Below are 14,905 nucleotides of genomic sequence, written 5' to 3'. Positions count from 1 at the left end.
ATTAATTGAGATTATGGGACTGAAAGTACTTTGAACTATGAAATAATGTATAAGCATTAGGTATTATTAGGAGGTATATTATTTGGGGAGGAGGAGGCATAGACTTTTGAGGCCTTCTGGTAGGACATCACTAGGGAGCCTTTCTGATGATTCTGGGTATTTTAGAATCTGGACTCCCTTTAGTTGGTATCAGTAAGGAAAATAGGGCTTCCCTGGTGGCGCAGTGGTTGAGAATCTGCCTGCCAATGCATGGGACACGGGTTCGAGCCCTGGTCTGGGAAGACCCCACATGCCGCGGAGCAACTAGGCCCGTGAGCCACAATTACTGAGCCTGCGCGTCTGGAGCCTGTGCTCCGCAACAAGAGAGGCCGCGATAGGGAGAGGCCCGCGTAGCGCGATGAAGAGTGGTCCCCACTTGCCGCAGTTAGAGAAAGCCCTCGCACAGAAACGAAGACCCAACACAGCCATAAATAAATAAATAAATAAATTAAATAAATTTTAAAAAAAATAAGGAAAATAATATTATTCAGTGTTATTTGAAAGGGGTGGTATATATGGGAAATGAATCATTCTTTCTTATAAGTCTATATAAGTATATCTGTACTTACAAGAACATAAGTATAGGCACTCATAGTTTTCAGCTATTTAGCTATTGAACATTTACTGAGTTATTATTATGTGCCAAGTGCTATGCATGTGCTTGGATTCAGAGATGATATACATAATCCTGGCTTTTAAGAGCTCTAGGTTTGGTGGGAAGAGATAAACCAGTAGATAATTATAGTACAGAATGATAAGTGCTATGCTAGAGATAAACCTAGGGTCCTTTAAAAGGGCTTGTTCTTACTTGATTCCTCTCACTTTCCTCTCCAGACTGTTTAAAAACTGTAACAGATCTTAGCAGGGCCTGGAGAAAAGAAGCAGTTTGCCTAAGGCCAAGCCCATAGCCAGCCAGTAATAAGCTAGAACTAGAATCTGAGCTGTCATACTCACTGTCTCTTTCAGCTATGTTCTTAGCTCCATCAGCACTGACCTCAATTTTTCCTCCCTTGTCCTGAATTCTTACTCTTCTAAGAGGTGCCTCTCGCCTTACTCCCCACACCACCATCTTTCCAAGCTTCTGTTTTTATTACCTTGTTTCACAGTTACTATTGCAGTGGAGGGAGGAAGACCTGGGAGTCTTTTTTTTTTTTTTTTTAATATTTATTTATTTATTTGGCTGTACTGGGTCTTAGTTGCCCCATGCGGGATCTTCGTTGCCCCGTGCGGGATCTTCGTTGCCATGTGCAGGGTCTTTAGTTGTGGCATGCGGGATCTTTAGTTGCGGCATGAGGAATCTTTTGGTTGTGGCAGGCAGGGTCTTTAGTTGCGGCATGTGGGGTCTTTAGTTGCGGCATGCGAACCCTTAGTTGCAACATGTGGGATCTGGTTCCCTGACCAGGGATGGAACGTGGGTCCCCTGCATTGGGAGTGTGGAGTCTTAGCCACTGGCCCACCAGGGAAGTCCAAGACCTGGGAGTCTTGGTAGGTAGAAGCTCGTTGAGGTAGAAGAACGGTTCTTAGCATTGGCTGTACGTTAGGATTGCTTACAGAGCTTTTATAAAACGCTGGTACCTAAGATTCTGATTTTTACTCTAATATTTGTTTGTTTGTTATTGAATATATCTAAAGTACACAAAATTTTCAGTAAAATACTCAGTGAATTTTTATATGTGTAAATAGTCATGTGATGACTACTCACAGGGATTTACCTGGTGGCGCAGTGGTTACGAATCCACCTGCCAATGCAGGGGAGAAGGGTTCAATCCCTGGTCCGGGAAGATCCCACATGCCATGGAGCAACTAAGCCTGTGTGCCGCAACTACTGAGCCTGCATTTTAGAGCCTGCGAGCCACAACTACTGAAGCCTGCATGCCCTAGAGCCCACGTGCTGCATCTACTGAGCCCACGTCCCTCAACTGCTGAAGCCTGCGTGCTCTAGGGCCTGCGTGCGGCAACTACTGAGCTCACGTGCCGCAGCTACTGAAGCCCTTGCACCTAGAGCCCGTGCTCTGCAACAAGAGAAGCCGCCACAATGAGAAGCCTGTGCACCGCAACAAAGAGTAGCCCCCGCTCACCACAACTAGAGAAAGCCTGTGCACAGCAGTGAAGACCCAACGCAGCCAAAAAAAACCCCAAAAAAACCAAAAGACTACTCACATCAAGATATGCTCTGGATCAAAATATAGAACATTTCCAAAACTCCAGAAAGCTCCCTCATGCTTCTTCCTCATCAGTTACTGGCTGCCCAAGTAATCACTTATTCTGACTTCTATTTCCATTGATTAGTTTTGTCTATTCTTGAGTTTCATATAAGTAGAATCAGATAGCATGCACTCTTTTTGGGTCTGGATTTTTTTGCTCAGTATCATATCTGGATATTCATCCATGTTGCATTCATTCATCCAGTATGTAATAGCTCATTGTTTGGATGTACCACAATTATTTATTTATTCTACTGTTACGGGACTTTTGGGACAGTTTTGGCTATATGACAAAGCTGCCATGAACATTCTTAGTCTTGTACATGTCTTTCTGGTAGACAGGCACTCATTTCTGTTGGATATATACCTAGGAATAGGATTGCTGGATCATATGCTCAGCTTTGGTAGATGCTGATAAAGAGTTTTATAGTTGTACCTAGGTGTCAGCATTAAAAAAAGTATTTTTTTTATTATGAAAATTTCAAACATTCGCAAAGCTGGAGAGGCTAATACAGTGAACCTGTATGTATCTATCTAGATTCAGTAATTTTCAAGATTTTGCTACATTTGCTTCATTCCTTTTTTTTTCATTTGTTGAAGAATTTTAAAGCAAATCCCATATATCATGTAATTTTACCCCTACATACTTCAATATGCATCTTTAAATATGGACATTTTCTCACATAACCGTGCCATTATGAAATTTAATGATGTTAACAAATCCTTAATATCTAAGTCCTAGGTCATAATCAAATTTCCTTGATTGTCTCAAAAATGTCTTTGCAGTTAGTTTGTTAGAATAAGGACCCACCCAGAGTCCACACATTAAGTTATGTTTCTTAAGTTTCTTTACATCTAGAGTGGTCCCTCTTCCCCTGCTCCCCCATCCCCTGCCTTTTTCGAATCATTGACCTCTTATAGAAATTGAGTCAGTTATCAGACAGTAGTGATAGTTTTGAAAGGTCCCCAGGTTTTTCTAATATTTAGCCGGAGTTGAAAACCCCTCAGATAAGAGTATTATCTCAGGACTATTCATAAAGAGAGGGTGAAGGGTAGGGGGTAGAATATAAATATTGTGTGGGTGATTGAAGTTATCATGACAGATTAGAGCATGGACATCTTATACAATGGAAGTGGGATGTGGCAGTAGCAATGGTGATGTACCTCAAGGAAGAGTGTGGGAACTAGTTACTGAGTTCGCATTTGTCTATCCTCATTTTACTTTATTGTGTGAATCTTCTTGTTTAGTAGGAACTTCAAAGATTGATTCTCTAACCTAAGAATCAGAGACTCTGACAAGAAAAAGCAGATATGATTTCTTCCCTGTTGAAATTCTTTTCTTGTGGAACTGTAGACCATGAGATTTTCTTTTTTAATTAGCTGAACAAAATTGGAAATTAGAAAATAGGTCATTCATACCAATTGAGATACTTGAGGCGTAATGAAAGAAAACTGTAAGGGATTAAAAAATCAAGTTTGTACACAGCATAGGGAGGAAATGTTAAAATACCTATACTAGCCAAAGGCTGGTGTGTCCTAAGGGTGGCCACAATAAAGTACAACAGGTGATGGTTTCCTACACGAGGAAGCCCTAGGGTGGTTCCTCCTACTTTGTGCCAAGTACCTTCTAGCAATTAGCCATCGTATCACTCGATTCTCTTCACCTACTAGGGCCAAATTGTCCAAGTAATCTTATTTTAACCTATCAGATGTGGGTGCTCAACAGAGTTTTTGTGGGAAAGTGATAATGTAGGTCACTGGCATGGATTGAAATGGTATATTCAGTTCAGGAAACCTAGGGAAGGTCAGAGCATAGGATTTGAGGTGTTGTGGGATCGTAGATCGTCGGAACTTAGAAGGGCCCTTGGGTTCTTGGATTTTACCCATCCCTCCCCGCAAGAAGGCTTTTTGTTGTAGAGAATTTCAAATTTAAACAAAAGGAAACTTCATAACGAACTCCCATGTACCCACACACAATTGCAGCAGTTATAAACTATGGCTGATGTTGTTTCATCTATACCCTCATTCACTTAACCCCATCCTGTATTATTTTGAAGCAAATTCCAGACGTATCATCTGTAAGCATTTTGGTATGTATCTTTAAGAGTTAACAGCTTTTTAAATTAAAAAAAACCCACAACATCACATCAAAAATTTCACAAGAGGGACTTGCCTGGTGGTCCAGTGGTTAAGAATCCGTCTTCCAATGCAAGGGACACGGGTTTGATCCCTGTTCGGGGAACTAAGATCCCACATGCTGTGGGGCAGCTAAACCTGTGCGCTCTGGAATCCGCATGCCACAACTAGAGAGAAGCCCGCCTGCTGTAACAAAGAGTCCGCGTGCAGCAACAAAAGATCCCGCATGCCGCAGCGAAGGTCCCGTGTGCCACAACTAAGACCCAATGCAGCCAAATAAATAAATATTTTTAAAAAATTTAACAAGAATTCTTTAATGTCATCAGATATCTAGTCATTCAAATTCCAGTTGTTTTATCAATGTAATGATTCTGTTTTGTTTTTTACAGTTTGTTTGAATCTGGTCCATACCTTGTGATTGATTGATATGTCTTTTAAGAATCTTTTAATCCATAGGGTCTCTCCTTCCACCCACCCTGCTTTTTTTAATATACAGGGTGTCTTAGTTATATGTTGCCGCATAACAAAATTTAGCAGCATAAAACAATATACATTTATTATATCACAGTTTCTGTGGGTTAGGAGCCTGGGCAGGGCTTAGCTGGGTCCCCTGTTTCAGGGCTGCAATCAGGGTGTCAGCCAGGGCTGCAATCAGGGTGTCAGCCAGGGCTGCAATCACCTCAAGGTGTGCCTGGGGAAAGACCAGCTTCAGAGTTCTCTCAGTGGTCATTGGTAAGATTCAGTTCCTCCAGGGCATGGGACTGAGGCCCTCAGTTCCTTGCCAGTTGGTGGGTGGAGGCCACCTTCAGTTCTTGCCACATGGACCTCTCCAGCATAGCAGCTAGCTTCATCAAAGCAAGCAAGAGGTGGCGAGAGCAAGAGAGAGGCAACAAGAAAAAATTCAGTCTTTTATACCTAATCTCAGAAGTGACATCTCATAACTCTTGCCATATTCTCTTCATTAGAAGCAAGTCATTAGGTCCAGCCCACACTCAAGGGAGGAGCCCCCATAGAACATGGATACTAGGAGGTGGACATCACTGGGGGCCGTTTTAGAAGAGCCCCCCCACCCCCGCCCTGAGATGAACTTAAAGAGTCCAGGTCTGCTAGCTGTCAACATATTTGCCTTTTTACCACATTATTGATGCCACTGGGGAGAAAAGGGCCTTTAACTCCTGCATTCTATTTGCCTCTATCCGTGTAATAACTGTTATACCATTTCCTTCTATGACGGTCTGATAAATGTCATGTTTATATATGTCAGTAACCAGAGGCAGTTGTTAAAAATCGTAGGTAGGATAGGTTGATTGGCTCTGAGCTTTTTTCACTTGATCAAGAAATGAACCAGTCACCAGTCCTTAAAAAAATATAGACTATGTGTTTCACATTTTGCCAGGCCTATGGAGCTACAAAAGGAATATAAAAGGATAAGAAGATAGTCTATAATTATTGTGTGGTATGGACAATAAGTGTAAAAAATGAGAAATCAGCAATAAATCAATTCAGCCAATACTTTTTGAGTACTTTCTGTGTACAAAGCTCCATGTTAAGTGCTGTGGGGAATATAAAACTCAGTTAAGACAACCTTCTGCTCTCTCCTTAGGAGATGATATAAGATAAAGCTATAATGCAAAGTAGAGTGGAAATTGATCAAGTAGGGAGACGAAGTGCTTTGAGAGTATAGGATAGAGAGGCTTAGAATGTCCAAGCCAAAAGGGCCCTTAGAGATCATCAGGTGTCATGGTCTTTACCATTTTGGGGACATGGAGCCATTTAGCCAGAGAAGTTCAAGAAACCTTGCTAAGATAAGGGAATCAAGTGGAATTAGAATATAAATTTTTCAGCTGCCAGGGACAGAGGGACTTGGGTTGGAAATAGGTAGCCTTGGGTCATAGAATAGAGTACTCCAGAGCTGGGGACTTTTTCAGTCAAACTTACACCTAAACTGGCCAAACGTAGACTCTGTAACTGCTTTGTGTACCTATAATATAACAATAACCATGTTTTATGGTGTGCAGAGTACTTTCACATACATTATTTCATTTGATCCTTTCAGTCTTGTAGTGAAGACAGATTGTTATTTTTGTCTTACAAATGAGGAAACTTTGAGTAAGAGTTTCTCTGAGTAAGAGAATTAGAATAATCCTACAAGGGTCCAGAACTAATAAATTGGAGAGTCAAGACTAGAACTCAGGATTCCATTGCCCTTTGTACAGCCCAGTATGTGTGTGAGTATGAGTGCTGTTTTGCTTTTTTTAATACTGAAGACATTGACTTGAGACTTGTTGGCAAGCATGACTTACTAAAAGAGCATGATACAGAGACACAGCCTTAGCTGCAAGAAGGAACTTGGAGGGGGACCCAGGAGAACCTGGCAGGGAGCCTGACTGTTTCTGGAATCCTCCCTGCCCTTTCAGATGCTGCTTGGTTACACCTCTGGCCCCACCCATCCACCTCTCTTAGTACTTCTTTAAAACTCTTTCGGTTGGAACTGGGCAAGTTAATTTCTCAAGGTTCCTCTCCTTTTCCTGGTACAACATAGACAGAGGAAAAAAAGAAACTAAATAAACTTGTGCAGAGGATGTAAGGCTTAATCAGAATGGTAATGAGAAGAGAATTGAATTAACATTTATAGGATGTGTTTTATGCTAGGCCTTATGTGCTTAGGCACTTAATGTATATTTTCATATAGCCCTTACAACACCCCCATGAAGTTTAGATATTATAATCTCTATATCCACTTGAAAACACTGAGATTGTGAAGTTTAGTCACCTAACCTGATATGTGACTGAATTATAGTGGGAACCCAGATTCTCTCACTCCCAAGACTGTTGCCATTATACTGTGTTGCCAGGGAAGCAGGCAGGGTGGACAGGGCGTGTGGAATGGAGACAAAGGGAAGTGCTCTAGGGGCTATAAAATGGAAAAAAAGCTTCTTGTTGGGGTAGAAATAACAGTGATCCCCAAATATGCCTTGAAGTTAAAATGGCAGCAGAAAACCTTTTAAACTCAGGCCCTTTAGTAAGAAAGCCCAGTGTTCTGTCTTGACAGCACCAAGTGAACGAATATAGAAGGGTGTTTTTACCTTCCGTTGTATGTAGTAAGGGAGATGAGATGTACATGTAAACAAAAACTTCTAGATACTCTGGGCATTTAGGAATCAGTCCAAGGGAAATGGCATCCTAAGTTGGGTGTGAGGGTGTGAAACCTTTGGGGGACTTGCAGCTTTGAGTGCAGCAGTACTCGGATGAGTGCCCCCATTAAACAGAAACAGAACAACTCTGCTTCCTCAACCCTGCATTCTCCTTAATCCATCACCTTCACTTTCAAATAGCCAAAATTTTCTAAAAAGCTGTTTATACTCACTGCCTCACTCTGCTCACTCAGCCTGCTCTAGTCTGGCTTCTGCCCTTATCATTTCACTGCAACACCTCTTGCTAAGGTAACTAATGTCCTCCATGAAGCTGAATTCAGCAGATATTTTTCGTCTTTAATTTTCTCAGTGAAGTTGACACTGTTGGCCGCCCTTTTTTTCTGGAAGCACTCTCTTCTCTTGGCTCCAGTGACATAACACTCTCTTGTTCTTCCTCATAGTTCTCTGTTGTTTGTGCAGGCTCCCCTCTATTCTTCAGCTATTAAGTGTTCTTCTCTCCCTGGCTCTCACCTCTCCTCATAGTGGACACTCTCCCTGGGTGATCTCATCCACCCCATTGGCTTTAGTAGCCACACCTCTGTGCACATGACTCATAAATGCATGTCTCCAGCCTAGATCACTCCCCTGTGCTGTAGACTCATCTATTTATTGTCAGTCAGGCACTGTTCTAGGCCCTGGGGATATAGTGATGAGCTAGACAGGGAGTGTGGAGGAAGAGACAAGCAATAAACAAATAGACAAACTGTCAGATAAGGTTGAGTGCTAAGGTGAGCATAAGCCAGGGTGATATGTTAGAGGGTGAGAGCTACTTTATATCAGCTGGTCAAGTCTTTATAGAGGTGGTAAAATTTAAGCTGACTTTTCAATGAACAAAAGGAGCCAGCTGTACGAAGGGAAAAGGGAACAGTGCAAAGGCCCTAAGGCAAGAATGAACAGTGTGTGTGCAAGGAACAGGAAGTGAGGAGGGGACCTGGTAGGAAATGAGGCCAGAGAAGTAGATAGGGGTCAGATCATGTAGGGCCTTGTAGGCTATGGTGAGGACTTTGGATTATTCTAAGTGAAAGGGAAAGCCATTAGAGATTTTGTTGTTTTTAAGCAGGATAGAGTCTTGTTCTGATTAAATTTTTAGAAATTAATTCGCCATTATTTGGAGAATGGGGACAGTTGGTAGTAGGGAGGCTTAAGGAGAGGCTATTGTAATTGGTAGGGTGAGAGTCCAGGAGCTTGGACTAGGGTGCTTAATAGCAGTGTAGAGGGCAGAGGGACAGATTCGAGAACATTTGGAAGTAGAGTTGATAGGACTTGCTGATGGATTTGCATGTGAGATGTGAGGGAAAGAAGAATCCAGGATGATTCCAGGTGTTCGGCCTGGACAGTTGGGTGAATGGTGTGGCTGTGGACTGAGATGGGGGAAGATTTGAAGAGGAATGGGTTTGGGGAGAGAAGAGTAAAAGGTGAAGGCCATCAAGCATATGAGAATACATGGATTTGTGACGTTGATTAGACGTCTAAGTAGAGATGTTAGGTAGCTTGTTGGATATGCTTTTGGAGTTCAGGGGGGTCAATTCTGGAGGTAAAAGCTTTGGAAGTCATTGATATTAAGTCATGGGACTGGATGAGATTACCCAAAGAAAGGAAGGGTACAGATAAAGAAAAGAGGTCCAGGACTGTCCCTTGTCGAGAAGAGGAGAAGGAGCCAGCAAACATGAATAAGGGTGAGCCAGTGGAGTAGGAAGAAGATCAGGAAAGTATGTTATGCTGGAAGCAAGGAAGAAGGTGTTTTGACGGAGACAGAATGTTTATTTGTGTTAATGCTATTTAGAGGTCAAAGAGGTGACCTTAGAATTTGGCGATATTGAGGCCTTTGACCCTGATGAACAGTTCTAGAGGAATGTTGAGGATAGAAGCCTGGTTGGAGTGAACTGAGAGTATGAGAGGGGAGGAAATGAAGAGTGTAGACAACTCTTCCAGAGGTATTGCTTTGAAGAGAAGCAGAGACATTGGGGCTGCAGCAGCTGGAGGAAGTGAGCTCAAAAGAGAGTTTATTTCAGTTTTTTTTTTTGTCTTTTTTTTTTTTTTATTATTTACTTATGGCTGTGTTGGGTCTTCGTTTCTGTGCGAGGGCTTTCTCTAGTTGCGGCAAGCGGGGGCCACTCTTCATCGCGGTGCGCGGGCCTCTCACTATCGCGGCCTCTCTTGTTGCGGAGCACAGGCTCCAGATGCGCAGGCTCAGTAATTGTGGCTCACGGGCCTAGTTGCTCCGCGGCATGTGGGGTCTTCCCAGACCAGGGCTCGAACCCGTGTCCTCTGCATTGGCAGGCGGATTCTCAACCACTGTGCCACCAGGGAAGCCCCTGTCTTGTTTTTTAAGATGGGTAATTCTAGAATCTTGCTTCTCAAATGTGGCCTCTGGATCTAATCTGTCCGGGATCTACATGTGCTAGTACTGTGTACGATTTGTACATAGCTTACTTCACACATGACTCACTATTTGGGTTCACCAACTTACTGGTCTACCATTTGAGAAGCCCACTGATCATATGCTTGGATGTTGCAGCAATGTCACCTTGCTACACAGATGTCTATATGCTTACTCTCAATTTCTGTACCTATAATGGTAACAGCTTGTGAGCCAGTGCCAGTTTGTGGACCACTCTTAAGAGTAGTGCCATTCTCAAGCATGTTTGTATGCTGATGAGTATGAGTCTGTAAAGAGAAAAATGATGATGTAAGAGAGAGTGGGGATAACTGCATATGAAGATAAGAGGGAATTGGATCCATAGTAGATATGAAAGGTTTTACTTTATATACCAGCAAAGAGTCTTCATTGTAACAGTAGGGAAAGCAGAGTGCTCGTGTGTTGTTAGATTTGGAGTGGAAGATGACGGTTTGATGTTGCTTCTTGGTGGCAAAGTCATTAGCTGATGGGAGCTGGAGGCTTACTGAAAAGGAAAAAGATGTGAAAGAGTCATTTTGGGGGAATAGAAAAGTGAACCTACTAAGGGAAATGTAGCGGGATTGCTGGCAGCATTGAGGGGGCCCATTTGAAATTTGTGGTGGTAAATTAAAATGATACCAGTCAATGTAGTTATATTTTCTCTAGAGATACAACGTAGTTTATAACTTTGCTGCTTTGGTGTAGACCTGGAGAGGTTGTTAGTTTGGTTTAACAAGGATTGAAGTTTTACTAGTTGAATGTGAAGAAATGAATTAAAGTTGTTTGCAAGGGACTGATTATGAGGGAAGTGAGGACACCAAGTGGGGGCATGGAATTCCGTTAAATTACTTAACCTTATAGTAGTATCTGTTCAGTACTGATAATAGTATCTGTTTCACAGAGTTGTTACAAGGATTAAATTAATTCATATAAATTACCTAGAACAGTGCCTGGTGCATAGTAAGTGCCCTGTATGCACCCAGTATTGTTAGCTATTATCTCTCTTGGACCACAGAACTAGCCTCCTTACTGATCTCTTGGCATCATCCTTACCTCCTTCCATCTGTTGTCCACACTAAAGCCAAAGTAATCTTTTTGAAATGTACACACGTTACATCTTTTTAACACTTAAATGACTTAAATTATTTGGGTAGTTTAATAATTTGGGCTCCAAAGGCCTGCATGGTATGGCCCTCTCCAGTCTCATCTCTTGTGTCTATTGGTTCTCCCTTCTTTGGTTACACAGATTTACTGTAGTTCTTCAAGCTCACTGTACTCCCTCTTCTACTTGGAACGTTCTTACCACGAATTGGAGCCTTCCTAGACCTCCCCCAGTGGGTCACTTTCTATTAATTGTACTTCACAGATTTTATATTTAATATGATTCTTCAGTCAGTGCTTTTCTGTTGTACTATACAAAATACCTCGAAGACAGTCTGTTTCTACTCACTGTTTTATCCCCAGTGCTTGTTCCAGAGCTTGATGCACTGTCAGTGAATATTAGAACGAATGAATGAATGAAAGAAAAAGTGAACAAACTACCCATCGACCTCATGTAGGTTTATGATGTTTGGACTGTGGATCAGGACTGACTTTTTTGAGGGTGAGATCTGAGAGATGATTCCTTAGAGAGGAGGTATAATGGAGAGGAGAAGGCAAAATTCAGGGCAGAAATACGTAGGTGAGAATCCACTTATCAGTAATCACTTATCAGATATGTGACTTCGAACCTTTAATTTTCCTCATTTATAAACTAAACATGATGGTATTTTCCTGATAGGTTACCATGAAGATTAAATTAGGTAATAAAAGCCCTTTGGTTCCTTTCTCCTTAGGGTGATTTCTGTGACTTGCTGTTTAACTACATTTGCCATTACTTGCTGTAATCCTTGTGGCCCCTTGATACCCTAATTATAGACTTCTAGAGGTTAAAGGCAGCCAGCATGTTCTTCTGATTCAGCCAACTTTGTTAAAGCAGGTGAATAACCAACAATTTCAGGCATGTGGCTCTGTTGCTAAACCCCACAAACATGGGCTAATTGCAAGGAAGCCTGGTCTCAATTATAAACTACTAGTTAGGAAAGGACACAGCAGAGCCAGGTGGCCTCCTTGAGGGCCTGCATTTACATAGATATGCTGATCACAAACGAGTCTTATCAATTGTTTATTAATACTAAGTTCTTAAGTCCTTTCTTTCCAATTGCAATTTTGTTTATATTTTTGGGTCTATGTTGGGTAAGGCTTCTTTAGTGAGGTGAAGAAACCCTGAAGCTCAGAGATGGGATTACTGGATGCCAGTCCTGCCTCTGTTTCTAGCTTTCCTAAAAGGGTCACAAGTCTCTCAGTCTGTTTGCTCATCTGTCATATGGGGGATAAGAGTATCTTCTTCTCATCTTAAGAGGTACAGGGGTAAAAAGTTATCCTGGGAGAATTAAAAAAAGAAAGACATTATTTTAGTAGCCCTCCATCATAGATAAGTGTTGAAACCTCTATTATTAACACAATTTAAGAATTAATGACAGGACTTGAGAAAAGAGCACTTGCACTGGATTCTCTTCCCTGTGGGCAGGTGTGTGGGTGGGGAGGAAGGGCGTGAGAAAAAGGCAGGGTTTACAGAAATGGACGTGTCTTTTGCAGCTGAACTCCAACATGGTAACCTGAGTGTGGGACGCTGGTCAGTGGTGGTGCCAGGTTAGCTGCTTTCGCCAATCCAGGTGGCACTATGTTGACTCTCACCAAGCTGCTGGTACTCTTCAGCTCCAAACCACCGACTGGTCCCACCCCATCCTGCTAGCAGCCTGTTTACCAGGTTGGATTTTTGTTGAAGAGACCACATAGGGCAGAAAAAAATGTTAAAATCCCTCCTGGCTTTTTTCGCCAACAATCCTGAGAATGCTACCTCAGCAATTATTGGGGAAAACATGACGATCTCCTTGCTTCTCAGTACACACAGTGGGGCACTAGATTTGACTCTTAGCACTTCGGATATTATGGTTATCTCAGGTGTACATTTTTATCCTGCCCTCTCATTTTCTACCTTTATACTTTCTTCTTTGCTTATGTTTGAAAGAGTTAATTAGTAGATGAGGGGTGGCCTGGTCCAAAAGAATTGCAGGTAATGGTTTCTCTGTGATCCCTAGTCATTCTGGTTCTCTCTGATACCTATTTTTCTGATAACAGAAAGTAATCATTGCGTACACTTAGGTGAAAGGCCTGAGGGTGGTTTTTCTAGAGACTGCGGATGACCCAGTTATTTCAGTTTGATCTGCAAGTTTCATTGACTCTTTTCTCTGTCATCTCCATTCCGTTCTTAAGCCTGCCCATTCAGAGAATTTTTAAATTTCAGATGCTGCATTTCTGTTCTAAAATTTCCACTTAAATTTTTTTCAATTTCTCTGCTTTTAATAGATGTTATAATAGCTGCTTTAACATCCTTGTCTGATAATTCCAACATCTGGGTCATCTTAGAGTTGCCCTCTCCTGATTGTCTTTTCTCTTGCAAATGGGTTTAGTTCTTTTAGTTCTTTATGTAATTTGGGATTGTGTCGTGGACGTGGATGCATGTGAATGTTATGTCGTGGAGACTCTGGTTTCTGTTGATGTTTTTATTTTAGCAGGTCGTTAAGTTGGTTAGACTCAAAATTGCACGTTCTGTCTCACCTGTGGTGGGTGGCAGTTCAAGTCTCAGTACAGTTCTTTTGTCCTTAGCTGAGGTCCTTGGACTCTGCCCCGTGCGGACATGGTTCAGGGGTCAGCTGGAGATTGGGCAGAGTGTCACACAGAACCTAGGCTCTCCATCTCAGGCTCTCTTCTTTCTTCTTATTGTCTGTGGCTTCTCTGGTCTCTCTGTCTTCTGGACAGAAAGCCTAGGGTTTAATTTTTAATTGGAACTTCAGCTGGACAACCGTCAGGTCAAAGCTCCAAAAATGGGGAATTCTTCCCCTGCCAGTCCGTTCTTCCAGTTTTTAACTTTTCTAAAATCTGCCAGCCATTGTTCACTTCAGATAGTTGTTTTTTATATTTTATTCAGAGTGTTTAGTTGTTTATCTGTGGGAGGAGTGTACTGGAAGCAGAACTCCCCACTAGCATTTTTATCTGTTATCAAAGTGTTTTGGGAACAAAAGTGACATAGATTTAAGAGAGGTTTTTTTTTTTTTTTTGGTTACATAAATTAACCCATTTAGGCTAGCAGTGTTTCAAATGGTGGTGCTTCTGCTGGTCCTTCAATGCCTTCACTCTTCTGATGGCAGACTTCACTGTGGCGGCAGAAGTGGTGTTGTAGGTCCAGGCACCTCCAGCTACTGTTTTCATGCAGGAACCACAGTGCCAGATGCCCACAGCTCGTCTCTTCATCTTGGCCTTGCCGCAGAAGGAGCAAGTGTACTTGGCGTGCTGGCTGATTTCAATTGTCTTCACCATTTTCCTGAGGGAGGCACCATAATGGGTCCCATATTTACCCACGATTCTGACCTTCTTGGTGCGTTTAGCCATGTCGCCGCAACCTAGGTCCGAGCCCGGAGAGTAAGAGAGCTTTAATCTTCAATCAAGTGAGGATGGACTGATGCATTTCCTTAATGTGGCTTGTGAACTATCTCAGGTGGACTCAACCGGGTTCACTTCAACCAGCTTTGCAGCCTTGGGCCAGTCTCTTCTCCTTGCTGGGACTCATTTTCTCCTCTGGAAGATGAGGCAGTTGGGCTCTTCCATGATCTGTAAGGGTCCTGTTATCTCTTCTTCTAGACAGAGAGCACATGCACACAGAACCCTCACTATCACCGCCAACAGTAATAGCCAGAAGCACCAGAGGAGATGCCTGGGGAAGTGATGTGGCTGGATCCACTGGGGTGAAAGGCTCTGAAGGGGCAGCACTACAGAGTTTGAGGATGTGTACAGTCATCCTTGTTTCTGGGACAGAGGACCAGTACACTGAGGAT

At 42.4% G+C, this 14,905-nt stretch overlaps 2 protein-coding genes across 3 annotated transcripts in view; one reads left to right on the top strand and one right to left on the bottom strand.

Annotated features, from left to right (window-relative positions):
• LUZP1 (leucine zipper protein 1) overlaps positions 1 to 14,905 on the top strand; it is an 80,582-nt gene that overhangs the window by 35,637 nt on the left and 30,040 nt on the right. The gene's annotated exons all lie outside the window — the stretch shown is intronic.
• Positions 14,157 to 14,462, bottom strand: LOC103012761 (60S ribosomal protein L37a-like). The gene has a single exon (XM_007175094.2). The coding sequence runs from the start codon at positions 14,460 to 14,462 to the stop codon at positions 14,157 to 14,159; it is 306 nt and encodes a 101-aa protein (XP_007175156.2).

The sequence above is a fragment of the Balaenoptera acutorostrata genome, chromosome 1 (genome assembly GCF_949987535.1).
Source record: "Balaenoptera acutorostrata chromosome 1, mBalAcu1.1, whole genome shotgun sequence".
NCBI classification, from domain to species: Eukaryota; Metazoa; Chordata; class Mammalia; order Artiodactyla; family Balaenopteridae; genus Balaenoptera; species Balaenoptera acutorostrata.
This window is presented reverse-complemented; position numbering and strand designations above follow the sequence as displayed.

Excerpts from the sequence above, each read along its gene's own strand:
- LOC103012761 (XM_007175094.2), bottom strand. The coding sequence starts at position 14,462 with ATGGCTAAACGCACCAAGAAGGTCAGAATCGTGGGTAAATATGGGACC.